Below are 26407 nucleotides of genomic sequence, written 5' to 3'. Positions count from 1 at the left end.
ATCATCCTATTCCACAGAATGGCTCTGTGAATTATTCTCATTTGGCAGAGTTGCATGACTAGTAAGTCGACTGAAAACTCACTGCATCCTTTCTTCAGCAGCTGTTTGTTTCATAGGTTGCAGCATAGCAGTCACCACTCCTGAAAAAGAAATGATGTTTTGTGAGAATCTGATGTAAGTGGGAATATGAAGGAGGTCAGCAATATTTTATTATGGTTATTTAAAGGAGGTGAGATAGGAATTGTGCACATATGGCACAGGGGCATTTTGTATGTCTTGGCTTTTCCCACACATAATGTTTGCACTGTTTCTTATGCTCTGCCCTCTGCCCATGTCTGCTCTTCTCTTCCTTTCGAGAGCCTGTTAGAGTCATCCTTCAATTCCCATCTTTTATTCCTCAGGAGTTCAGTAGGGCATACACACACAAGTGATTGATAAGCCTTCAGTTGCAGAACTGCTTTTACTTCCACAGCTCCCAAGAGACTGGTGTGGTTTTGGGCTAGCCCTGTTCTTGTTCAGACATCTCTTAACATGTCTGTCAGGTGTGCTTTCTTTCCTCTCCCTCTCCTGTTTTTCTTGATAGCTGTGTGAGATCATCTTTTACCAACACCCCTACCACCCTTATCCCTCCTCCCAACACCTAGCATTACTTGAGAGAACAGAGTTGCAGGAGTTAGAGATTTTTTTCTGTGGTCTCATTTGTTCAGGGAACAAGAATTCTCTGCTGAGTGCAGTATAGCAGCTGGCCCAACCTCCCGTCTCCTCTGCCCTTAGTTCTGTTTTTGTGCTCTGCTGTAGAAGTGGAGCTGTACAAGTCCATGGCTTCAGCAGCTGAGAGGGGAAGCATGGGAAGTAGGCAGGAAATAACATTAGGGTAGGGTCAAAATTTATCTTGCATAATGTGGTGCTGGGTTAGAAATGCCATGTTTTTTCCTAGTTTTAAGCAATGCTCCTGTCGTTCAGCAGCACTGAAGTGGAATGGTGTGACTCCTGCCCACTTGCAGGTTAAGCTTAGTCTTCATAGAGAAGTCACCCAGACATGATGTGATAGATCTATCCCTGTAGGCTAAAGAGCTTACAAAGTACTGTTCATTGACCACCTGTGCAGACTTTGGGTGATGCAATCCACCTGTCTGCATGTTGCCAGGAGTAAGTCTTCAGAGGACACCTCAACACTTGTTTCTGCAAAAGGCCAAATGCTGTTAGGTTGCAAATGCTGGTGCCAAGTTCTGAACGGCTGAGGCAGGCGCTGGCTTTGATGGCCTCCAGAAGACTAGGCCCAGACCTTGAACACTTGACCAAAAACAGAAGTCAGGATTCACTGTCTTGGTAGAAAATAGATAAATCTCTGAAAGATAGATAATATTTTTTTTCTGCAGCTTGACAGCACATCAGGCTGATGCTTGAACAGTGAAGTTCATGAAGCAGATCCAGCTGCAGCTCCACTGACTTCAGTGGAGTGATAGTGATACATGACAGCTGATGATGCAGCCCTAGTAAATCTAATCACAGCACGTGGATGCCTTACCAAGTAGAGTTCTTAATGTATATTTTGACAATAAAGGTACAGCTGTCTTTTTCTAGAGGTGAAAATGAATGATTTTGATGTGAGTTTGGAATAGGGTTTTCTGCCTGTATACTGTCTTCAGTGGAAAGAAAAGAGGATACAAATAAATTGGCACTTTGTATCTAAGTGGGGTGAATTGTAAACTTTTTCTTCATCTGCCTCCTGGAATCTGTATTAAGAAAAGCATATCTCAGACTTAAGTGAGGTGTTTGAGGAAATCTGTGTAGATCTATTGATTTATTGTAGATCTATTGTGGACCTAAAGAGGTTTTTTCAGTCTTTAGCCCTGGTTTTAGTTCCATCCTCTCCCAAGTATTGAGTCTCGTCATTACTCAGTGCTGGCCAGAGTGTTCTTTCTACCTCATGACCTGATGCCTTACGCTCTAGTTTTCTTATCTTCTTTTGCTGTGGCCAGCCTTCTAGGACTATACAGACTTTGACTTTTGTAAATGCTCTCAGTACTTTTTTGTAGTAAGTGCTCCTTGTAATGTAGTCATTAGCTCAGCACTAGCCCCTTTCACACCCCACTTTTCTTCCTCTCACCTCTGTTCCTGTTCATTTTTATTATTTCTCTTTCTCCACTGTGCTCCTCTAAATATCTCTGTAACTGAGTGTCCATGACAGCCTTTGGCTCTCTGTGTGTACACTGGGTTGCTGCCTTGTATGCCTGTGCTGTAAAATCCAGATTCTTAGAGTGGATGTCTATAAGCTTGACTGTCTGAAGAACAAGCTATGCTTGCTTTTGTTTTCCTGGAGGTTAATTTTTTCACTTAAGTAGCCACAGTTTCAGCGAGCTCAGCAGATGGTCACATGCTTTCTGCTCCCGCCACAGTAGCACTTAACACTGCTTTCCATCTGCTGGCATATCACCTTAGCTCTGCTGGCCTTCATTAGTGATGCTGACCAGACCCTAAGTTTTGCTTTAAGATCCTGTCAGAACCTCCTAGGACAAACAACCTTGGTTTTTATCTGCTCTTACTCCAGATCTCACTCAACATCAGATGCAACCCTTTCCTTTCTTTAGATGTTCAACCCACTACAATGTCCCTTCAGAGTTTAACCAGATTGTCAACATGAGCTGTGGCACTGTCCCTTCTCCAGGTTCCTCTGCTCATACTGAAGTAACTTTCTGTCAGTTCTCTGCAGCTTGGGCTGGGAGGATGTCTGACATTTAGAACAGAATCTGGGTTATAGCCCTGTGTTTAGGAACTTGGGGTTACATTCATGAGTGGTAAATCCACAGGTCAGCTCCTCTTTTGCACTGCAAGGCAATGAGCAGCCATACAGACAGCAGTCATTCTTTTGGAGCCAGTAGTTGGCTGGTAACGGTGGGAGCAGCACATCCTGCAGTCAGCAATCTGACTTTAAAGGCCTTTCCTATGCAGATATATTCACACAGAGTTTATCCACCCCTCTGATGTTGGCCACATGGCCTAGCTTCAGGGAGTGCTCTGCAGGGCTTATCATCATCTGTGCTCCAGCGAATGTGTGCACGTATGTGTCTTTGTTCCAGAAGGAGCTTGATGAGGGCAGAGGTTCTTCCCTGTCCTTTTGATCCTGGGGCTGCTCGAGGACTGGTAGACAAATTTCAAGGATTTGTTCTGAAGCCAGGACAGATGAACAGCCAGTTACTAGCTTGCTATCATTGTGATTTTTGTTAATGGTCCTTTAAGTGCTTCCCTTATCTCCAAAGCAGAAGTCATGACTTTATTTCCTGCCTGCTTTCCTCAGTAGCTGCTTCAGAGGTGGTGTCTGTATAGTCAGGTGATAACATGCATAAGATTGCTGATTACTGCTATAAAGGCATCCAGAAATAGCTGATACAGAGCTATCATGCGTATTTCACTTTATTTAACAGCCCTCTCTCGACTTGAAAAGTATCCCTTCCAAAGCAAAGTCTGCAAATCAAACTCGGAGCAGGCAGGGCTCAGGCTTTTGAGCTAAGACAACATAGGAAACATTTACCTCCAAGGAGCATTGTTTTCAGTGTGTGATATAGCTTACTGATCCTAAGTTAGTAGCTTTCTACTACAAAATTGCACATAAACTGCATTAAATAATTTGGTACTCCCAGAAAATGTATGTGATGGGGTTTTTTTTGTCATCCTGGGAATTTCTTAGGAAGGGAGCAAGAAGACAATGAAGTGAAAACTTTTAAATTATGGTAGAAATTCTAGGAGAGAGCTGGGTAAATTGACTTGGCCTGGAAACTTCTCATTGTTTATCTAGGAGGACTCAGAACAAACAGTTAATGCACTTGATATCCCACAGTCAAGAAAAGGTCACTGTAAAAATCATCTTGTTAATACTGGTCTGGGAAACTGCTGGCAGCATTACTGCTACTTCATTAACCTGATGAATTCCAAACCTCTAGTCTCCCATGGAGGGAGACAAAAAGCCATAGCTGGTGACCTGCAGGAACTAGCAGTGACTTCCTCCTGATGGCTCGGAGACTGTCAGGGAGGAAACGCTCTTACCTGGCCACAAAACCCAGTGACCTGGGAAAGGGGAGAAAGATAGTGGGTTTGGCTTGCTGTAGCAATCCTGAGATCAGGCTCCAGTCATACCATGCCACAGCTTACGGCAGCCTGAGAAGATAGAGTCAGGGACCAATTGAATTAGCCACAAAAGCTAGGTGGAAGTATGGCAAGAAGTCGACCCAAATCCAAGCTTGAGTACAGTGGGTTTAAAATTCTTAGTCTGAGACCTAAACTTATAGCCTTGAACTGTGGAGGTATGCTGGAACTGAATTCATGGATTGAATTTGTCCTTTCTGCAAAACTACCAACAGGCTGGATGTGGTCCTCATTATTCACATGTCTGTTCATAGCCTTTCTTCAGAACGTAACAGTATCAATACTTCTTTCCTACTGCCTTTCAAATGTGTCTTCCATACTGCTTTTTACCTTTCATGGTGTAAACAGAGAAAAGCTTTCACACTGAAAGTCTCTCTGTGACTGGAGTGACATAAGCCTTCCCTTCTCTTAGGCTGCCTCTTCACAAGCAGTATTGCCAATAAAGTTCAATTGAGGCAAAGTTGCTTTTTGGGTAGAATCCAGTTTGTCTTCAGGCCTGTTCTGTCTAAACTTGGAAACTGTGGAATGTTCAATACAGTGTGGCTGTCTTCCAGACAGCAGTGGGCCAAAGCAAATGAAAATGTGTGATTGAAAATTGTGAAATGCTTGTTCATATGTATGTACAAATGTAATTTTCATATATATGTATATATATGGAAGACATTGCATTCTTTTTACAGGAAAATTTTGAGGATTGTTTACAAACCAGTGCTTTCTCTGCTTGCATTTTCTCTTCCACAAGCTTCAATGTTCTCCATATTCTGTTTAGAATTTGAAGACTTAGCATACCAAAAATGTGGATCCAGTCCCTGCCCTGAAAAAAGTCTGTCAGGAGAGACTAGACAGAGTTGCTGCATGAGCAGAATGAAGCAGGCCAATGGCTGACAAATTATTTGCTTCTCCAAGTGGTTCATCTGTCAATGGCCCTGTTTTTTATTGGTGTGGTGATTGGGTTTTTGTCTCCTCAAGCTTTCTGTTATGTGGAGCCAACTGCTGGAGTGTTGCCTGTATTAGTATGATCAGCAGTAATCAAAAAGGAGTTTGCTTATCAGCCAGGAGCATCCTGGACAACCATGTCTCTTGTCAGGATGAAAGAGCTGAGGGTGGTGTTTAGTTAGCAAAGATCAGGTATGTCCATGGGAAGCTGGCAGCGTTGGCAGGTTCAGACTGGACCTGTTGGGTGAGTTTGGCAGAGCTGCACTATTGGTACGAATCAGCCATCCGTGAATATGCAGAAACGAGAGCTGCTGTCTGTGTGTTACAGCTCAGTAATGAGCCAGTTGGTGTTCTGAGGGCCTCACTGCCCTTACTCAGGAGAGATGTGGTGATGCCCAGAGCAGGTGTGTTCTTTCCTAACACTGGGCAGGAATCTGGCTTTTATTTGGGGTAGGAGTGTTCATGAGAAGACCCACAGTGTGTCTACTTCCCCTCTCCCCATTTTGCAGTGATTAATTGGGTAAGAGTAGGACAGAGCTGTGCTCAGCCCTGGCTGGAGCAGGTGGCATCCACCTGTGCATGCTGCAGGTATGTTCCCCTTGCAGTGGCACTCCCAGCTTTCCGAGCTTTATTTGACTCTCATGCTTGGAAACTAGTGGCTGTTTGCCTGCATTTTGTGGTTAGGTTTGAGTTTCAAGTCTAAGGTACCTTTTAGTGAGCCAACTCCAGCTAACAGCTTGTGGCTTAACTTTTAAGGAACCTGTAAAAGTAATACAGCATCTAAAACATAAAACATCACAAAGTCAAGCCTGTCCTAAAACAAAATTACAGATTCTAGCTTTTGGAAGCTGAAGTCTGTGCGTGCCTGGCAGCTCAGGGTCAGAATCCATCTGAGCCCTGACAGTGACATTTGGGAGTGCAATAGCATGACACAACATACACCTTTTTTGCACGGACGTCCTCTGAGAGGACAGGGCCACATCTCTCCTCTGGTGTCACTTCCTACCCTAACAGGCATTGAGCAGTGTTTTTCTGCATGTCCTTTTCCTCTCATGTTAGTTGCTGGTCACCTTCTGTAATGATTCTTCATCCACAAACTTCATGTTGGTCTTCTAGATAAACATGTGTGCTAATGACACACAAATCGGTGTGGGTTTTCAGGTATTAGCTTTTAACTGGAAGTCCTTTCCCAAGTAAGTTTTCAAGTCTTAACAGTAAACAGGAATTCCTCCACTTTCTGCACCCCACTGACAGCATGACTTCTGATGAAAAATGTTTGAAGGATGTGACCTGGCATATCTTTTTATTTTAGAGATGCTGACAGGTGATAATATGGTCTGTAAATTTTAGAGCTAGAATCTCTTGGCTGTGTTGCTGGCAGAGGGAGACAGCAGAGGGACAGCTTTCATGCTCCATGAGACATGTGAAGGGGGAAAATAAAAATGTTGGAAGAGGAAAGAAGTCTGATACAGTAGTCTGTCTTCTTTTTTTCAAAATGGCTTTCCCTGGTAGAGCAATTGAGAGAAATTTATCAGTATTGGTCTTGTGTAAATTACTAGAAACAAAAGAACTAACTTCTCCCTCGTTCTGAATCAAGCCGTGCTTGGCTGCCTTACCTTGCCCCTAGACTGCAAGGCTTGATACAGAAGTTGAATTTGGAAGCAGTTTTGTCAGGTGGTGGTGTTGGCTGCTGCTGAGCTGATGAAAACTGGCAGTAGGCAGCAGAGCTGGCAAAGCCCCCTGTGAGAGGAACTGTGGTTCAGAGTTTTAGCCAGTTTCAGTGACAGCTTAGTCATCTAAAGAGAACTTGCTGTGCAAACATTCTGCCTAAACCAAGTTCTCAAACTTTACAAGTTACTCTGATTGTAAATGCTTTATCAAGATGGTCACTTAGATCTGTTTATCTCCATTGTAATGTGAGTGATTTCTTGAAACAAGCATAGTGAGAACACTATTATGGAAAGGCAGGCTTTTTTTTGAAGAGTCTGCAAATAATTGTGGTTGGTGATAAGTGTGTGCTGACCACTAATACCTGCATGAGCAACTAATACAACCTGCAATAACTGCAAATGCCAGTTGGGGACATTTTGAGTGTGCTGCTGCCCCATGTGCTGATAACCTCAAAAAATGGAAATCTGAAAGTGAATTTCAGAAAACTATTTCCTCATAAGAAGAAATGAACATGGGTCTTGTAAGGCTACCTTCCTTGAGTTTGCAAAGACACGGTTTCTGTTGGCTTAGTAAATAAGAATGTTTGAAGTGCCCTCACAAGTGGGCAGCAGAAGCTTAGTATTTTAATAAAGAAAATGAGGCTCTTGCAAGGCTTTTATTTTGTGGGTTTGGGGCTACAGTGTTAAAAGCTTATGACACCTACATTTCTGCCTGTTAACCATTGACAGCTGATAGGGCATAGTGTATACACAGTGAAGGAGACAAAACCAAGATTTAAGCATCTTGGTGAAACTGTTGTGCCTTACTTTAAGTCTTTCTTAAGGCGTCTATAAATTCCAGAGAGGAATAGGGAAGAGTTTGTACTCATGGTTGCTTTCTTCCACTTGGTGGCCTTAAGGAAAGCATCCTAGAGACTTGCAATAATACACACAAATAAAAAGGCTTGAAAGGATGTTTATGTAGTCTATTGTCAGATAGTTTTAAAACTTCTTAGGGTGGGGCAAAGGTGACAAGATATGTCTCCTGATTTCTGAATCAATGTAGTGGAAGGGATTTGCATCCTCTTTTTTTTGCAGACCATTTTGAAAACATGCAATTGTTGCATGTGATACTTGCTCATACAAGTGTCCAGCTTTTTATGAAGCGTTTCTGGTAATGAAGGCAGTTGGCATGCTTTGGAAAGAATAAATCCTCTGAGGATAATAGATGTGTTAGAAGTAGACAAAAACCAGCTTAAGGGTCTTGCTTCATTAATACACTTTCTCTCAAGTGGCTGCTTAGTGGTATTCTCACAGCTTCCTAGCCAGCCTTTGGTCTGACATTCATCCTAACTTTACCATGCTATAAACTTGGCTCTGTGCTGTTCCCTCACTGTCTGCTTCAAAGGTACAGTCGATGCATCTCCATTAGCCCTTTTTAGAAGTAAACTTTTAGCTCAAAATGTGCTAAGTCATGTGCAGAGTGTATTTGTCATGAAGTAAGAAGTCTTCCTTAAGTGCAGTGCCTTTAGCACTGCTCATCAGGTAGCACGGGTGTAAATTGCTAGAGGTTATGGAGTCAACTGATGTGTTGAGAGCCCCTAATTCCTCAGTTTATTCTTAGCCTTGGATAGTAAATTGGTGCCACCTTGTACAGTATTAACCATCTCATTTAACACATAAGCAGTCCTTTTAATTATTCAGTGCCTTGTTTATTGATATCTCCCTCAAAACTCAGTTTGACCAGTACCAAATGGGTTGGGGTGGAGAGTTGGTTTGTTTGTTTTTTCCTAACAAGCTGGGTCACACCTTGCAAATTCTTGATGATGGTCAACTGTAGCTCCTGAAAGCTAAACCTTCCTCAGGCTGTCAAAATCAATCAGGTTGACAGCTCCCCACCCTGTTCCTGGCTGTGCTGAGCTGCTCTGGTTACTGTCCTGTGGGTATCCTGTGCCACCATGTCTGGCTCCTGTTTGTGAAGGCTTCCTCCAAGGTGGCAGCCGCTCTGGCCTTCTGCATTTCCCGTGTCCGAACCTCCTGCTCTGCTAAAGGCCTTGCAGAGATCAGGCAAGGACAATATGGTATTCAAAAGAATTCACCACTTGGTGTAATTCTAATATCTAGTATTCTTCTTCAGTGGTGGGGATAACTTTTGAAGAGCTCTAATTTTGAGGCATATTAAGTTTTAAATTACTTCTGAACTGAAAGTTTTATGACCTGTGAATTGGAGATTTGCTGTTGGCCACACTTAACTAAAAGTACTGAGACACGAGCTTGTGTAGGCTGGTAAACATAGCTGCTGCCTCACCAGTTGGTGACATTATTTCCTTCTGGATATTCCCTGTTGGCCTACAAGTCACTGCCAAGGTGTATAGAGTGACTCACTCCTTGTAGTGCTTCCAGGGTGGAAATTCTAAAGTCTAAGCTTGGAGGTGACAGTAGTAATAATTTTTTACATGTTAGGCTAGGCATTGGGGTGAGCCCAAAGGGGACACATCCATATCCAGTAACTCCCTACCTAGCAACTACCTTTTGCTTACTGAGTAGATTTTTGTGAGGCAGGTTTTCTGTTTGGGAGATTCACTCTGATGGGCCTGTAGTTTTAGGGAGGATTTTATGTTGCTCTTTGGCAGAAAACTCCCATTGTGAAGGAGCTTGGGCTGACGCTGCATAACGTGACGAGTCTCCTACACAGCATCCTCCCACAGCCTGTCAGCCCGAGAGCACAGCGCTGGTGCTCTGCAGAGCAGCAGGGAGAGAGTGCTGGGAGCTATTGGCTAATGTGATTATGAAGCTAGGAATCTCCTCCTCACTTCCTGTGGGCTGTGTAACACAAGAGCAAGACTTTTTAATTAACACAACAATCTGAAGCGAGCAAAAGAGCAGAGCTCAGCTAAAACAATTTTCCCGGCTGTTTGGGTGAGCAGATGATGTGAAATCTGGCATGTTAACTTTACATTGGCCTTTGACTGATCTGACATGAGAGGCATAAAACCAAACAGGGCAGTGGTGCTTTCCCAGGAAAAACATGTTACAGATGAGATTCTCTCTTCTATTGACTGGCTTTTTGATCTCTATGATGCCTAACTGATCTTGAATGCCTCACCACTCTTTCAGTATACTTTAGGTACTCTTAGTATCAGGATTTTCCAGATTTTTTTTTTTTTTTCCTAGACAAGGAAGTAATTCATAGCCACAGCCCTTTTCCTTTTCCCAATTTTTTTTTCTTAAACTTTCAGTACTGTATCTGTGTATTAAAAAGTGGAGACTAAGAGTTCAAGTGGATTCCTTTCAACTAACATATCATTTGATTTGCCATGGTCAAAGGCCTGACTTGTGTGAAATGAGCTGATACAGACAACATCAAGATGAGCTGTCTTGTGTAGAGTTTTAGTGTGGTGATGTGGATGTTAAATTGCATCCATGCAGAAGGAAAATCTGGAGCTGAGCAGATAAAAAAAAATATGCCTGGGTAAGGAAAAGAAACCCAGAAAAAAAAATTCTACTTTTCTGTTTTATTTTATTTTTTTCTCACTGCAGCTCCCTGAATTAATATGGTGTTAGCTGCTAAGCTATCGACAGGTGTTGTTAGCTTTGGAACTTGTTTAACCTGTCTTTTTGATGCTCTCTATTTGTCCTTCAGCATGGAAGGAAGCTCTGGGATCTTCTTGGTTTCTGCAGGAGGTGCCCTGCACTGCTGCTTGTGTAGAAGAAAAGGATGCTGCACTTTGGTTCTTGGCCACCTTTAAATGTGTCCATAACGCTTAATATAAGCACTAAGAAAACTTCCTTAACCTGAGACTGAGTTGTTGGCTCTTAATGTTGATCTCTACACTGCAGCTGCAAAACTTTGTCAAGCTGGTAGACTGTAAATAAGATGTTCTATTAGCTAGAATGCTAATGAGGACATGTTAAAATACAGCACAAGTTTGTGCTGAGTGTTTGTATCCCCCCCAAAGAGCATCTTCAAGAAGACATTTTAATCACATCAACCTCTGAGCCGTTGTTTTTGTTTTATATAGCTATTTGTCTTCACTTTTCATGTCCTTGGAATGTTTTTCTTAAGATGGAAAGCATCATCAAATAAAAATTCTTGTCTTGGTCACCATTTGGCTCCTGTTGTGTGAATTTAGTATGGAGTTAGTAATACTGCCTGATCTTTAATAACAAGATCTTGCCAATTCCTGATGCTGTCTAGCAATTTAAGTGAGGTGAGGAAAGACATGGAAAAGGGAGACTGGGCTTTTGTCTAAAGAAAGCAGAAGGTGGTTTTAATTCATTCTTGTTTCATACGGGAGGTTAGGATGTGAACTGGCTGCTCACAGTAGAGCCCCCGAGGGACCGAAGGTGGAGAAAGGTCACAGAAGCAGACACAAGAAGTGGTGAGCCAAGATTACTGGTAGCAGTTCAGTGTCTCTGGGCTGGGACACAGCTTGTATCGAAGCTTGTCAGCTTAACAAGCAGTTGCCTTTTGTATTGAGAGGATGCTTCTGTTGAAAGCACTCTTGGAAACAAACTATGCAGTGTAATGAAAATAAGTCCTAACATACCTCATCTGTTCTTTCCTGCCTTTGAACCCTGCAAATCCCTCCTCTTTCCTTTAAAGCTGCTGGGCTTTGCGTAACCTCTGATGTATTCTTCAGGTTTTTAGTTTAACCATTTTAATGGGAGCTTAGTCTCCCATGAACAGTAAATTTTTATTTTTAGCACTTTGGGATTCACAGATGAAAAGGACTGTATGTAATTAGCTGTCTTGTGTGGGATGCTTTTCTTTATGGTGTCTTTTCTGAAACTTAAAATGGTAGTAAATAAGGAGGAGCAATTCCACACTAAGGAGTTGCACAGCAGTAGTCTGACCACAACTTAATTTTCCAGCTCCAGTAATATTCAAGTCCTAACATAGTTTGTGCACTTACAGCAGGGATGAGGCTGTGAAGGCTGTATGTTCTGTCAGGTAGATGTCTGCCCCTGCCCCCCAACAATTAATAGGCAAATGTGCTGATGACTCAGTGTTGTTATCTCTTGTGTAACAGGAAAACTGAGATCATTAAGGGAATTCCCAGTGGCAGGAATACTGGGTGTACCCGTGGCATTGGGAACCTCCGTTCATTGTGGCAGGAGATTGTTGGCAACAGAGATGAGGGCTGAACTTGAGCAGTGTCTGTGTTTAACATCTCTGGAGCAGCCATGCCAGTCAAACCATGAGCAGCCGTGCCATCACTTGCTGCTGCTACTGGCAGAGCTATGCCTCTGTTCGAAAAATCTTGTTTGGGTAGAAGCTGTAGGTCTGTATTTTGGTATTTGGTACAACTTTGCTGGTGAAATACGTGGAGTAACTTGTGCTCCCGGGAGACATGTCGATGCTTGCAGCTGCCAACACTGATACTCCTTAAGGAGGCAAAATGCTTGCATGAGGCCTGAACTATATTTAGTAAATAAAGAAAACGTTTTCTTACTTTTGAGCCAGTAAATGTCAGCTTCACTTGCCGTGTGTCATGTTTTGTTCTGATATCGTGGAACCTGATCTAATTCTGTAATTTCTGAATAATCACTTCCTGTCTGCCACTCCCTTGTTTGTGTCATGTGCTCATAGGAAGAAGCACTTTTTAAAAGGAAAAAGTGCACCAGCCACGAGTTTACCACACTCACATAATGATGGAGCATCTCAAAAGTTGTTGGAAGAAGGAAGCCAGGTTTTAAGTGGTGTAAACATAGGTGGTGTATTTGGGATTTTTTCCCTGTTTGTTTTTTCCGTATTGCAGATCAGTTCCAAATGTTCTATGAAAAGAGAAACTTCACAGTCCAGATAGTGGTCATCTGTGGGCTAAGTGTCTCAAGTATGCAGGTGCTGTGAGTGTCCACAGATCTTGGGGAGTCTCCTCAGGTGCAAAGCTTGCCCAAACTGCAGCCTTTAATTACTTTGTGTACATAATTGGGTATGGAGCTGTAGCCAGTGATGGAGAAAGGAATACAGCATTATAAAAATGTTAGGGAAATCACTTAGCCAGTAACTCTACACAGCTGATCCTTCTGCCTGAATCACCATGATCCTTTAAGCTGCTTCGAAGTAAAATATGCAGTTTGTACTGACAGAATTGGGGATGAGAGTTAAGGGCCTCTTGCTTTCTGATGATGGACAGGAAAGGTTATTGCTAATCTAACATAAAAAGTAAAAAGTTGATTTTGTTTTAAGCAGTGGAAGCCATGGTTATTGTATGTTAGGCTTCATTTCTGTTTTGAGGAGGAGAGGTGAGGACATTGCTGTAACCTTGCTTCATGGTGTTAGGGCAGCAAAGGAAACAAGGAGGTAATGTGCTGCTGTAGCCCAGGTAAGGGGCACTATTGCAGCAGGGGTTATGGGAGCCACATAGTAATGGGCCATATATGTGTATGAGTGTGAAGACCGCAAGGATTATGATAAATATCACACTGAGATATTTAGTGAGATAAAGTTTTACTCTTTAAATATCTACTGTTGTACTGGAGGAAAAAAAAAAGATGTATTGTGGAGCTTCACCCTCCACCGAGATGGCCAGTGTGTCCTTGGCTCTGTAGGGAGGCTGTGCACGGGGCAAATCCCAGAGCGGCAGTCCTCCTCGGACTGACTTTTTTTCATCCCTTCCTTAGCTTGTGGGTAGGGGCTCTGGGTACACCAGTAGCAGTGTTCAGCTGGGGGCAGCTGTGCACCGGGGATGGCGTTGGCATTTTATTTCTTCCCAAGTGGGAAGTTCTTCCCAGCCTCTCTCTGTAGAGCAGATCAGCTCTGCACTGCCTGGCACAGGGCTGGGCCTCTGCAGGGGTGGCTGAGCTCTCAAGAGAAGTATCCTTTGCTTCTGCCCTCATGATCATCCAGGAAATTTCTGACTTTGCACTCTGCAGGCAGCTTTTACTGCTTTGCAACCTGTCCTCAGGAAAGAGGGCTTCCTGACTCTTACTTTGTTTATAACTGGGAAGATGATTTCCATTTGTGTGGTGAGCAGCCTTGTCCTCTGAAGGGGGAAGAGTGCCTGCAATGTGGGGAAATGTTACAGATGCAGTTTGAATTGTAATGGACTGGGCTCTTGACCTTGCTTCTCCTCTGCATTAGAAAACAGAACATTAAATGTATTTATATCGTTGGCGTTTGCAACTTTTCTGCTTTGCACCAGCAGCACTTTGAGGTTGCTGCTCCCTCATCCCTCACCACCTGAGGGGCCCGTGATTTTGCTTCACTTGCTGATGCTCCTTTCCAGTGCCATCATCTCTGTGTGGGACGCGCGGGGTTGCTCTGGCCAGACTCCTTGTTGCGGATGATGACTGGCTCGGACCTGCTCGCGCCACGGCTTGGTGCCTCTCCTTCTCCTCCTGCCTGCGGGCTTGCTCCTGCCCGCCCCGGCCTGCTCCAGCCTGGGGAGCAGGGGGCTGGAAAACGTGTCTCTGCAGGGGCAGTGCCGCCTGTTCCTGCCCCACCAGAACACAGGAGATAAGCTGTCTGGGATTCCCACAGCTCCCCAGTCCCAGCAGCCAGGAGGGCATCCCGGTGCATCCGGGAGGCCACAGGTGGAGGCAGGAGCCTGCCAGCACCATAGGGCCCGGGGCATCCGGGGCAGCGGCTGTGTGGGGCTGATGAGAGGGTGCAGCTGTCAGGGCTGGCCACGACCGGTGTTTATCTTGTGACTAACCTGACTCCAGCCAGCAAAGTTTGGGAGACTCCCAGAGGTCGTGACTTGAAAGACAAGTGTTGTAATTAATTTCTTATGCCACACTTGTTTTGAAGCCTTTTTAATTCCGTGATAAGAGGCAGAATCTGGACTTCATTTACAATCCTCTGGGTTGGAGGCAGGAACCAGAAAAGTGCTTTGTGAAGCACTGCAAATGTTTTTTACTCCCTCCTCCCTCTTTGCAGGATGTATGTGGTATTATCACACCACAACAGTGAAGCTATAAAAACATTACTGTGTCCATTTTTTTTGAAGAGAGGAAACACAACCTCAGAAGAATTTTAACTGCGTAAATGCACATCTTTCTCTGAGAAGGTCTGGTAGCAACTTCAGAACACTCCAGGATAAAGAGTGTGGAAGAGATCGCCATTTATTTCTTTGAGACTTATATTTTCATTAAATATGAACTTCTCCACAGTTCAGTGATTTTTTAAAAAAATATTTTTACTGGTAATTTAGAAGAATAAGTGAAAAGGTACTTCCTAGCCTGCCTGTCTGAACTAGCTTAGGATGAATAAGGTGTTACTCAGCCAAAGAATGTGTGAGAAAGAATTACTTCAGAACAGAAACCAGTCTTTTTCAGTAGTATCCTTGTATCTCACAGATTTAATGTTTGCAGCAACTGAATGTCTCTATTGCCACCTTTGAATACATGCTGCCAGTTCTGGGATATCTTTTCCTTCCAAGAAGAAAAACTGCTTGCATGCTACAGAAACATGATTAGCAGTTACCTGAGCACGGGGTAATAAAAGATTCTTGATCACTATCAGTTTTACTTTTAGCTGTGGAGGGAGGATCACCCTAGACTGGAGAGAAGGAGAGCACCTGGCAGAGAAGGCGAGCGTAAGTGGCAGACAGTAGCAGAAGGGAGTGTGAAGTACCACACTGGATTCAGGTTCCCTCGGGTGAACCACAAGCTGTGTTAGCTGGGTTCTAGAGGTCCTGCCTTCCTGGCATGGCTCACCTCCGTTGGCTGTTGAAATGATCTTTGATGCTGATCGAGTTACCTCTGAACAGAGGAAAAGGCTGTGCTTTAATATTGTCATCTATAGGATGATGGTTCTGATCAGATTCAGTATTGCAGCCCTTAAAAATAATTTCCTTTTACCTATGGCTGTGTAAATACTCTCGTTGTGCAAATACACCAGCTTTATTTTGTACTGCCTAATGTTGTGCTGCCTTTCCAAGCTTCATTTGAAACTTCTCCTGAGGCTAGTATGAGACAAAAATTTTGTTTCTTGTCAGAGGTATGAAATTCATATTCTGAATTCATATGATCCTAAGGTGAAATTTTTTTATTACTTGTGGGTTTTCCGAATATTGCAGCTATGAAAAATAGAATTATATTCTCCTGAATTTGCTCTTTGGCTCAATGCATAAGCATTTCATGCCTTCCACACTTTAGACTTGTGCAAGAAGTAACAATTTTCCACTATCAGTTGGGAAACAGTTAAATTCAGTATTTTCTTGGTAAAATTTGCCACTTTTTGAGTCATTAATAAGATTTTTATTGTATCTGCACTGTCCAATAAGAGTTATTGCAGTTTCATCTCTTGTTTTGCTTTGTGTAACACGTACACATTTTCTGTTGGAAAAACAGATTCCTTTTGTGCCTGTTTGGGGGAGCAAATGGTGCTCCCCTCAACTGCCTGATCTGAATGAATAGGAGAGTGTGTTTGCAGGTCAAAAACGGAGTGGTTGAAATAGGATAATTAAAGGGTTGCTTTTTAATAACTTTACATCTTAAAGTTTATAATATTGACTTGCTGAATAGATTGAATGAAATTATTGGTTGGAGAGGGTGGTTTTGAGGGCAATTTTTTATTTTCCCCAAACATCTTTGAATAGGATCGACAGCCCTTCCTTTTTGATACCATCAGCTGAGTGAATAGAGTTGCTGATGTTTGCTGGGAGTTGTTGGATACATGGTGATAGGCTTTTGTCAGGCCAGCAGGAGAGCTGTTTACAGGTGATGCTTTTGCTCTCTGCATGCGCCACCGACCCATTACTGCTGCTGGGTGTCCTCTGTGCTGATTGTCCTGGGAAACCATCTCACCATCAAAATCTCCAGGACAGCACCGGTGATCTGGGATGAACATAATAATGATTGATATCTGAGAAGTGCAGCATAAACATGAATTCTTCCAACTGACCTCCTGCAGGAAGTGGGAAAGATTAACTAATACTTTAAAAAAACCCAGCAATGAAGCCAAAGCTCAAACCCTGTAATTTTCTAGTGCTGCAATAACATAATCTCGGCATAATGTGGTTTGTGGAAAGCAATAAGGGGAGAAGGCTGTTTCTGTCATGTTTTATGATGGAAGAGAAGTCACATGTGAAACTTAGAGGAAGAAAACCCTGACAATCTTAGTAAACACTATCTGCACTTTCACTGTAAAATTTGGAATCCTGTAGTTGGCTTATGGGACAGTTTGGAGATCTGGGTTTTGATATTTCTGAGGGCAAGGATAACTTTGGGAGGTACATGCCTGGGTGCTTACTTATATTTGGTAGCACCCATCTCTTCCAAAGGTGTCACTTCTTTCATGGGGCAGACTTGCAGGCCGTGCTGCTGCATTGGAGCGGGTCTGGGAGTCAAAACCAAAGGCTCCTGCTGGGAAAGGAAGAGGTTCAGCAAGGGAACAGTGGCCTCTGATGACAAGCAATGAGAAGTGCAGGAGGCCACACCAACAGTGCAGACTAAAGTCCCAAGGAATTGATTGTCTCCATCCTCAAGGCAACCAGCTTAAAAATGTTTTTATACATGTCTGACACTGTAAAGACACTAACATTAATGCAATTCTAGTTTTGACTGCTGTAACATGCTAAACCAAAAAACAAAATAACATTTACCTTCTTGAAAGAAGGTAGGATATTACAAGTTTATAAACGTCTTGGAAGTAAAGATAGATTTGTTAGACATCTGTGTTAGATTTTAATCCTAACCTACTAATGAACGTTCCCTAAGTAGCAAGGCAAATTTATCTCTCTAGTCCTGACTGAATCAATGGAAAAAGAAGGTTGCCTTTTGCAAAACTGCGGTTTACTAGGCCTAGTTTGTGCTTCTAAAGTCCTGTTGAGTGTTAAACTATAACATTCAGGTAGTTTTCTAAATGTTGATAGATCGTGTCCAGTCTTCTGATACAGTGCTATGAGGAGAGAGAGAGGAATGAGTATCTCTGTGTGGGACTGTGCATGTGTGGGATCCATTACTTGATTTCTGACAGAATAGCAGCTACAACTACTTTACCTATAGTGTGGTTTTTTGGGTTGGTTCACCCAGAGGTTGCTGGCAGCAGTGTGGCTGGATTTTTTTTTTTTTTAGTATTCCTGCAACACATACAATGCAATGTTAGCATTCAGATAACCTTATTTTTCCCGCCATTAAATACTCCTTGATGAGCAGTATTGGCACTGGTCCTCCCCCCAAGTCATAGTTCATTTCATATCTGTTTCCTCTTAAATCCCTTTGCATGCAGTCAGCCTTACAGGTTCATAAATGAGAGACTGCCAGTTTATTTGCTGTCTGATTGCTTTCACAAATGCTTCTGGTGTTGATCTTTCTGAGAAAACAGAAAATGATCGCAATTTCTGTCAAACATGGACAGTGTTTTGTAGCCGGGACACAGAAAGGTAGAAGGGTTAAACATGACACGTTCCCTTGAAATGGCTTTATGACTGCTGCTAATTTGAATGCTCAGTAATAGAGATCTGTTGGATGGAGGGGTTACCCTTCACTATTAATGACTCATTGGCCTCCTTCCCAAGCTGCCTGAAGTGCCGCTCTCCCTAGTGGAAGTAATTTTGTCTTTGAAGTACTTTCCAGAGCTGTCAACTAATGTTCCACAATTCCCAGAGGAAATAATAAGCCATGAGTGCATGTACACTGAAAATGTAGAGTCTGAAATGAACTGTTCCTATAGGAGCCTGGCAGTCTGCTTCTCTGTGGAATTTGGCTTGTTTGTACAATCTTATCTGGCTAAGCTTTGGTATTTTATCTGGCAGGCAGTTCCTATGAAAAGCAGCTGTCCAAGCAGTGGGAGTGGTGCTCCTGGTGGTTTTTTCAGAAGGTCTATAATTTCTTGTTTCATGTAAATTACAGAAATACAATACTCTCTTGGCTACAACTAAATGCTCTAAGCAGTTTTCTTAGCCTTATAAATAGCCCTTTAAATATGCTCTGCTGTTATGTCTTGTGTGACTTAACGATAGGATTCATGATGCCCACCAGGAAGATAGAAGGTGTTCTGTAAAGTCATAGGCTGACTACAGAATTGTTAAAAGAGCACCTCAAAGGTTACAGATTTTACAGATACGTTTTTTAGCTACCACCATCACCGTTGTCAAAAAGTGAGTCCTTCTCTGCCTGAAGAGATCTGTGCATGTATCTTCTCTAACAGAAAGGTCCTTAGGGGTAAGTAGGTAGTGATAATGTTATTAAAAAACCCCAAAACCACCCCACCAACCAAACACATAGTAACAGAAATGATGCACCCAAAATACTTCAGATTTTGTGTAACTCATTAATAGAGAAAATGTTTCTTAAAATGTACTGAAATCTGAAGCTTTTGGGGGAAACAGGGCTATTCAGGGCCTACAGAAGAACTCAAGGTATTTTTTGTGTAGCTTTGGCTTGCAGATTCAAGTAAGAGAGAATTTAAATGCTCAGGAGTTCTCCAGCTGGTAAATTATGTTCCTCATCTCTTTTTACAGGAAGAGTATTTTCAGTCGGAAGCAAATTATGGGCACAAGTAGAATTCAGGTCCAAGTCTTTTAAAGTTTAGTGGTTATCCAGGATTATCCATCCAGTTCATAGTACATCTTATCTGAAAGCATTGCATCTTGAAGATTAGAATGATCCATATAATCTGGCCTGTTCTGAGAAATGATGGACATTTTCTAGGCCTAAAAGACTAATTCTCTCTGTGTCACAATACAATGTATGTAAGCAACATTTAACTCTGGCCTCATTTGAGACGTAAGAAAACATGATACCCTGTAAGATTTAGGGCTTTAAGCATTGTTCAGATGTGCCATTTGATGACACTTCTCATGCTAGTATACATACAGAGTTCTACAGATCCCTTTTGCTCTACAAAAGGGGAATTTGATATTGCAGCAAATGAAAAATGAGCTCCGTCTGGTTCCATATGGTATATTCTGGTCTTGCCTGAGACCTGGCATCAAGCGCAGTCCATTTCTTTAGCTGAAGTGACATTCCTGCTTGAAATCCTATATGGTGAGAAACTCAAAACCTAACAAGTTGCTGACCTTCATTAAAAGTGTGTCATCATAAATTATGCACTGATAGAGTTTCCATTTCAGTCTGACACATGCCACCTGAGCAGTTTAGTAGTGGAAGGGGGCAGTGCACCATTGTGTGTCCACCCTGTAGTTGATAAAAGTGAATGATGTTGGATAACTTCTCCCAGTTCCCTTGTGAAGAAGGAAATTTTATTTTCGTTGTGGTAGGGATTGATGACTCTGCTCCCACAGCAACAGCTGATGTTAAACTTCAGCTGAGATACTTTGCTTTATTCCTTCAGCAAGATTAGTGGTTCTAAATAACATTGAGGGTGTAGCTGTTTTGTTCTACGGGATTTTTTGGGGCTTTATTTTGGTTTGTTTAGGTGTTTTGGGGGTTTGTTTGTTTTTTGGGTTTTTTTTTTTGTCTGTTTGTTTGGTTTTTTTTAAAGTGATGTCTCAAGCGAATGTAATTACTGGAGAGCAGGTTATCTTGAATTCAAGTAATGTAATAATCCCTGTATTGTCAAAGAGCATGTATTCCAAACTTGAATTTTTTTCAAGAAAATAAAGCTAATTAGTCTTTTTTTTCTTAAAAGCTCTTCAAATGAGCTCTCATTTCTCCAACCTGTAATAGCTTTTAACAGTTTTTACCTATTAAAATTAGGATTTCCTCTTCCTCATATAGAATCCCATTTAGAGTCAGAGTTTGAAACTAGTGCTTGGCACTGTTTTAAAAACAAAAACTCCAGTCATCAACAAGGCATGGACTTCATTTTTTTTAACATGGTCCAGCCCTATAATAGTAAATCCTAGAACAGTCAGTGGTCCCACACTGAAGGTAACCTGCATTACTTGTACTGTAATCCCTGCTCATGCCTGGTTCATGTTTGGAGGAAAAAGTTTGCATTTTTGTGGTGAGATGGGCTTTTTGTTATTAAAGGAGGTGGTTGCTTTGAAGCTGTTCACAGGTTAGGAATGCTGGCAATCATCTGGGGAGACTCATTAGTGGGCTGAGCACAGATGAGGAGGTCACAGGCACAAAACAACCGCTTCTTTTGTGCCATTGTCCTACTGGTGGGTCAGCTCAAGGGACGTGCTTCAGAAATGATTTATGTGTGTTAGGAGGGCCATCATACTGTGAATTTGCTACTTCATCACCACAAACTTGCATCTTGTGAGAATTAACTCTTCTAGGTTGTTGCTAATTAATGGAAAGAAAACAGTTTTGTCAGCAAATATTTTGCAAGTTTGCCCTAAAGTAATTAAGTATTAATGTACTAACATAGAGAGAGAGAGGGAGATAACAGTTACCTGGGTGCTTCCAGGGGATAGATGGCTAACTGGGGCATGTGCTTTATTTTACAGTGCAATGAACTGTACTCACTTGCCTAATTTTCTGAGTCTTTAAGGGATGCAGGTTTTGTTTTCAGGTTTTTTGTCAGTACTGCAAGAGACAGTCTTAAACACATAAACTCACGTGTAATTTTAATTGGCATCTTAAGCTGAAAATTTGTGATAAAGGTTTTCTTGGACCTTGAAGCACAGCACTACTATTCTACAGCACTGTATTTCAAGCAAGGAAGAATTTGGATTCTAAATCTGAAGCCCCAAGTTGTTTTCATAGGACTATCACAGAAATTTATCAGTGAATTGTGGGGGTGAGCTGGGTACACTGTTGGAGACTGTGGTGATGAAAGATATCTCTTGTACACCCATACTTTACAAGGAAAGTATCAGAATTAGCTGAATGTAGATGGTGATCCTGTTGATGGAAGAAGAGGAATAATACCTGGCTTTGGCTGCAGTAATTGGCTACTGTACCCAAAAGAGTAGACACTGCACTGACTGTCCACCAGGAGAACTTGAGAAGGTGCCATTTCTTCCACAGTCACTGTTTTGGCTGTGAATACACTTCCAGAAACCAGTTAGGAGCTTCTTGTGTTTGGGTGATTTTAAGGACTTCCAATCCTGTGCCTCACCAGTCTAAATAACACAGAGCTGGTACAGCTCTGAACATCCTGGGAGAAGAGAGAAGAGGTGAATGTGAAGTTAAACACAACAGACTTGGCCAAGGAATATCTTCATTTCACAGAAACTTCTCCCTCAGGATGACCTTTCAGATGCCTTGTGATGTCCTCAGGGTTACTATAGCCAGTGTAAATAAGTTATAGGAGAATGCAGAAATAGTCTTTCTGAAGTCTTCAAATGATTTTTTTCCAGCACAAAGGACTTTGTAGGATCACTGTATAACTTTGGCTGGAAGGGACCACCTCTGGATCCCAGCTAATCTAACACCCTGCTCCGAGGAGGCTCATTTAGATCAGGTTGCTACTGCCCCATTTTTTTAGGGTCCTTTAATTAGTGTAACTTAGTTTCCCTTAATTGAAGTCTGTCAATAATACATCTAGAAAGTGGGCTTGAAAATGAGACCTTGCAAGACGTAAAAATGCAATTATAAGCTTCTTTTCACTAACAGCCTTTTTTCCCCTCCAACCTTCATCAGGTAGAGGTCTTACTTTCTCAAACATTGCTATGAAAGGTTGATTTGTCAGAGAAGCAGTTTTCTTAGTGGCAGTTCTGTAACTGTACTTTTGTATTTTACTGCTCGTCTTCAACAGGAGAATAAACTGAAAGTCTGTTAGTTTATCTGAAAAGTGTTACTATGCTTAAACTCCTGGTGAAATAACTTCCCAGCTAGTGCATGGCTTACGTTTAAAATACGCATAGTATTTTTATTGTGAGATGCAGTGATGCAATTTGTACACTAACACCTTCATGACAAGTATTTTTTATGCAAAGCACAGCATGAACTTCTTATGTGGAATAACTTAGTTTACTTGGATGCATTAAAGGTGATCACTTTACACTGCTACAGAGACTGAAATATTTAAACAATTCCTTAAGCTGCAGGCCCAAGAAAGGCATTTTCCTGTGAATCTTGCTCTCAAAGGCAGGAGTGTGTGTGTGAATCCATGTCCATTCTGTGATCCTTAGCATACAGACTAAGCAGAGGAGTTTTCTTCTCCCTGCTTCTCTTTCTGCCAGGCTGCTTGCTTATGCAGTACCTTTTGTTACCTGGCACTTTTAGAACGTTTTATTGCTGTCAATTTCAGCTGAAATTAAGTAAAATATTGCAAAGAGAAGAGTGATGTATGAAGAGATGCATATTAACAAAAATCCCTTACTAGAAAAGCCGAGGCTGAAAACATATCCAACTACTCTCTTGCACTCTTGCTTTCATGTTTTGTACCTAAGGTTAAGGCTGTGTATTGGGTATTAAAATACTCCCCAATTCAGACTTTTAGGCTAGGAATGTGTATATATATGCACCTTGCCCACTTGAGATGTATGTGTAAAATTACAATCCAATCCTGAAAATACAGTCTTGCGTCCAAGACAGTATATCAGGCAAGTAATTGCCTTCTGTACAGCTGACAACAGGAGTTAAGAATCAGAGGTCTCTGTTCTCCAAAACATGGAAGAAGTATGGGGAGTCATTGTAAACAATCAATTCATTCTGAGTGTTGTGCTGATGGACGTAAAGTGAAACAAAGATTAGAGTAAATTGAATAATTAATTTGATTTTTTCCCATATTAGTATTATTTTTTTCATATTATTATTTCCATATTACATATGCCTTCACTGAACGAGTTTGAGGAGGAAAATGCCCTGCAGATTGAATTATTCTGTTTGATTGATACATTAGTACTTTTTCTCTTTCAGATGAAGTGGACTACAGCAATTTCGGGACCAATACGCTGTCGAGGAAGAAGAAAGCTCTGGTGACGCTCCGCAATGACAACCTCCGCCGGCGTCCCCACATCAACATTAGCATGCCTCATGATTTTAGACCAGTGTCTTCCATAATCGATGTGGACATTCTTCCTGAAACACACAGGAGAGTGAGGCTGTACCGACACGGGTGTGAGAAACCCTTGGGATTTTACATTCGCGATGGCACCAGCGTAAGGGTTACTCCTCATGGACTGGAGAAAGTACCCGGTATCTTCATCTCCCGTATGGTTCCTGGTGGCTTGGCAGAGAGCACAGGCTTGCTGGCTGTGAATGACGAAGTTCTGGAAGTTAATGGCATTGAAGTAGCAGGAAAGACTCTTGACCAAGTCACAGACATGATGATTGCCAACAGCCATAATCTCATTATCACAGTCAAGCCAGCAAACCAGAGGAACAATATTATTCGGAGCAGCAGGATGTCTGGTAGCTCTGGCCAGTCTACAGACAGCACCGCGAGTCACCATAGCTTGCCTACATCCCACGTGCTGCAGAACTTCCACCCTGATGAAATGGAGAGTGATGAAGAGGCTGACATTGTCATCGAGGGTGGTCTGGAGCCACAACACATTCCTAAACTGCACAGCCTTACTTCCAGTAGCCTCTCTCGAATCAATGGCAGCAGCCTTAGCCACAGACTTCAAAGGGACCTGGTGCTCAACAACAACTCTGGCCGAGAAAGCAACGGCAACATCCACAAATTACTCAGTTCCTTAAAAACTGATCCCCGCCACAGTCTGGTTATCCCCAGAGGAGGTATTGAGGAGGACGGAACAGTCATTACACTTTAGTAGCAATTTCTGCAATTCTCCTTACAGTCTTAAGTGCCAATTAGGACAATCGACTCGTGCAACATGTGCACAAAACGGAGCTGATATTCTCATAGACCTCACGGGTGCAGAAAATTGTTGCTTTCTAGGAAACGTGGCATCTGGAGTTAGGCATAAAACTGTCATGCACTGCCAAATCTGTCAGGAGAAAGCCAGAGTGCAAAACCTGGTTTATGTCCCAGCCCCGAAGTTTGTTTTAGTTGGTGTAAACCTAAGCAGTCTTACAGGCTACCCATGGCAGTGTTACATACTCGGGGTTGAAAGCATGGGCAGATGTATTTATACATGCATGTATATGAATTAGATTTTAATAGTAACAGACATGTCTATTTGAAGTGGAACCTGGTTTTCTTCTAATACCAGCTAAGGAGAGAGTGCTTCTTAATAGCCATCCCGTCTTCTGCTGTTACACACAGCCCTTCCGCCGACTTGTTTACACCGTATTCTCAGCGTTGTCTAATCCAGACAAGCTCTGTGAAAGCAGCCGTTTCCTATTCTGGTGGTTACAGCGTTCGGGAGATGCTGCAGATGTATTTTCCAAAGGAAACTGTAGATACCTAAATCCATATCCATGTAAACCCGCGTTCTTCCCGCGGCCCGAGGGGCGGTGCGGGACGAGGCCGTGGCTGCCGGGCCGTGGGCGCCACCTGCCGGCCGGCGGGGGCAGCGCGCTGCGTTCTTGTTCTCTCTCACCATATTTATTAGATAATACCTCCTTTTTTTGTTTGTGGTTTTTTTCCCTCCCCCCATCATCTCTGTTTTTTCAAAATCATGGTTCGTGTGAGTTTTTAGGCGTGCAAGTCTCAGAGCTGACACAGGTCCTTGCTGTACCTTTGGGGCACCCTGAATCCACAAGGTCTTTCCTTGGGAAAAGATTGCCCTGCAGAGTGGAGGGGTGCTGACTGACTCTCAAGCCTAACTTAGAATGGTTCTGTTATTTTTGGACTCCTCTAGTAATAAAGCTTAATCTCTACACAGGACTTCTAGAAAGTTAAAATATACTGGATGTTTGTGAAGCTCAGATACCTTTGCTGGGTGGCCAGCTGGCTAGTGAGTGACCAGTGACTGTTGAGTCAGTACCTGTCTGCTTCTGGAAATGCCATGAGTTTTATGAAAGTGGTCTAATCTAAAATATTTTGTTATATCTTGATCAGTGTAAGGAACAAAATATAAATGTTTTAAAATGTATTTTTCTACTTTTAGCTTGTGTCATTTGCTCTTTGTTTTTAACTTTGTAGTACATTAAAGCTTTTTTTATATGGTGGAATAGACATTTCTTAAATATTTTATGAATATGAAAATTCAGGAGTCTTGGTTTGGAAAAATTGCATTCTGTTTTGGAATCTGTAATGGCTGGAAAAAGGATGTGTGGACTAATTCATTGTCGCTAATTTAGAATACCTGTGGAACAACCAGTCTTCTGCTCATAGTTAAATATCTTTGGGACATTGAACTTAGTTTATTTCTTTTAGATTTGCTTTAAGAGTTTATTTTAAAATCCTTTCACTTACTCTAACTAAAACTTTACTAGGTATCGAAGCAGCTATAGAGCTGTACTTAGTTTTCCCAGCACAGTAAGAATAGAACATTGATCCTGTTCGTCTTAAAACTGTGTTTGTACTTTACCAAAGGTTTTCATTTTTAAAAAAGAACCTGATTATTGGTGCAGTAAAAAAAATGAATAGCTGGATATGCTTCAGGCAATCAGACCATCTTATCAGGAAAAATTTGTTACACCTTAAATAAGACTACTGTTATGAATAAGTGGATTTGTCTGGCTGAAGTTACTCGTTTTACCTTAGTTAACTGATGAAAATGTGACCTGTCTGCAATAAAATGTGCACTGTCTTACTTCTACTCTATATTTTTTTCCCTGTGCTGCAAGCATTTTTTGTGGAAGTATCTCCCTTTCCTGTGACAACAAGTATCCGGTTTGGGTGGCTCTTCAACTATGTAACCATGTTCCTGCCCTGCTTTTCTCTGTACCAGTACAGACTTCGATCACTTTCTTTAAGCTCAGTGATACCGAGTTTCTTTCCATAGTGTTTTTTCTGAGTGTTGCTTTTACTAAAGGCTCCTGTTATTCTGATTTCCACTGGAACCAACTAT

The 26407-nt window shown here is 42.2% G+C and overlaps 1 protein-coding gene across 2 annotated transcripts in view; it reads left to right on the top strand.

The window, feature by feature from the left end:
- LOC116449168 (partitioning defective 6 homolog gamma-like) overlaps positions 1-26160 on the top strand; it is a 65438-nt gene extending 39278 nt beyond the window's left edge. For both annotated transcript variants that reach the window (XM_032120337.1, XM_032120346.1), the window contains exon 3: positions 23400-26160. In XM_032120337.1, the coding sequence (XP_031976228.1) occupies positions 23400-24259 (860 nt within the window). In that variant the 3' untranslated portion in view covers positions 24260-26160. The remainder of the gene's footprint in view (positions 1-23399) is intronic.
- The last annotated feature ends 247 nt before the right edge of the window (positions 26161-26407 follow it).

This window comes from Corvus moneduloides, chromosome 1, assembly GCF_009650955.1.
Source record: "Corvus moneduloides isolate bCorMon1 chromosome 1, bCorMon1.pri, whole genome shotgun sequence".
NCBI lineage: Eukaryota > Metazoa > Chordata > Aves > Passeriformes > Corvidae > Corvus > Corvus moneduloides.
The sequence above is the reverse complement of the archived record's forward strand: the minus strand, read 5'-3'. Positions and strand labels throughout refer to the sequence as shown.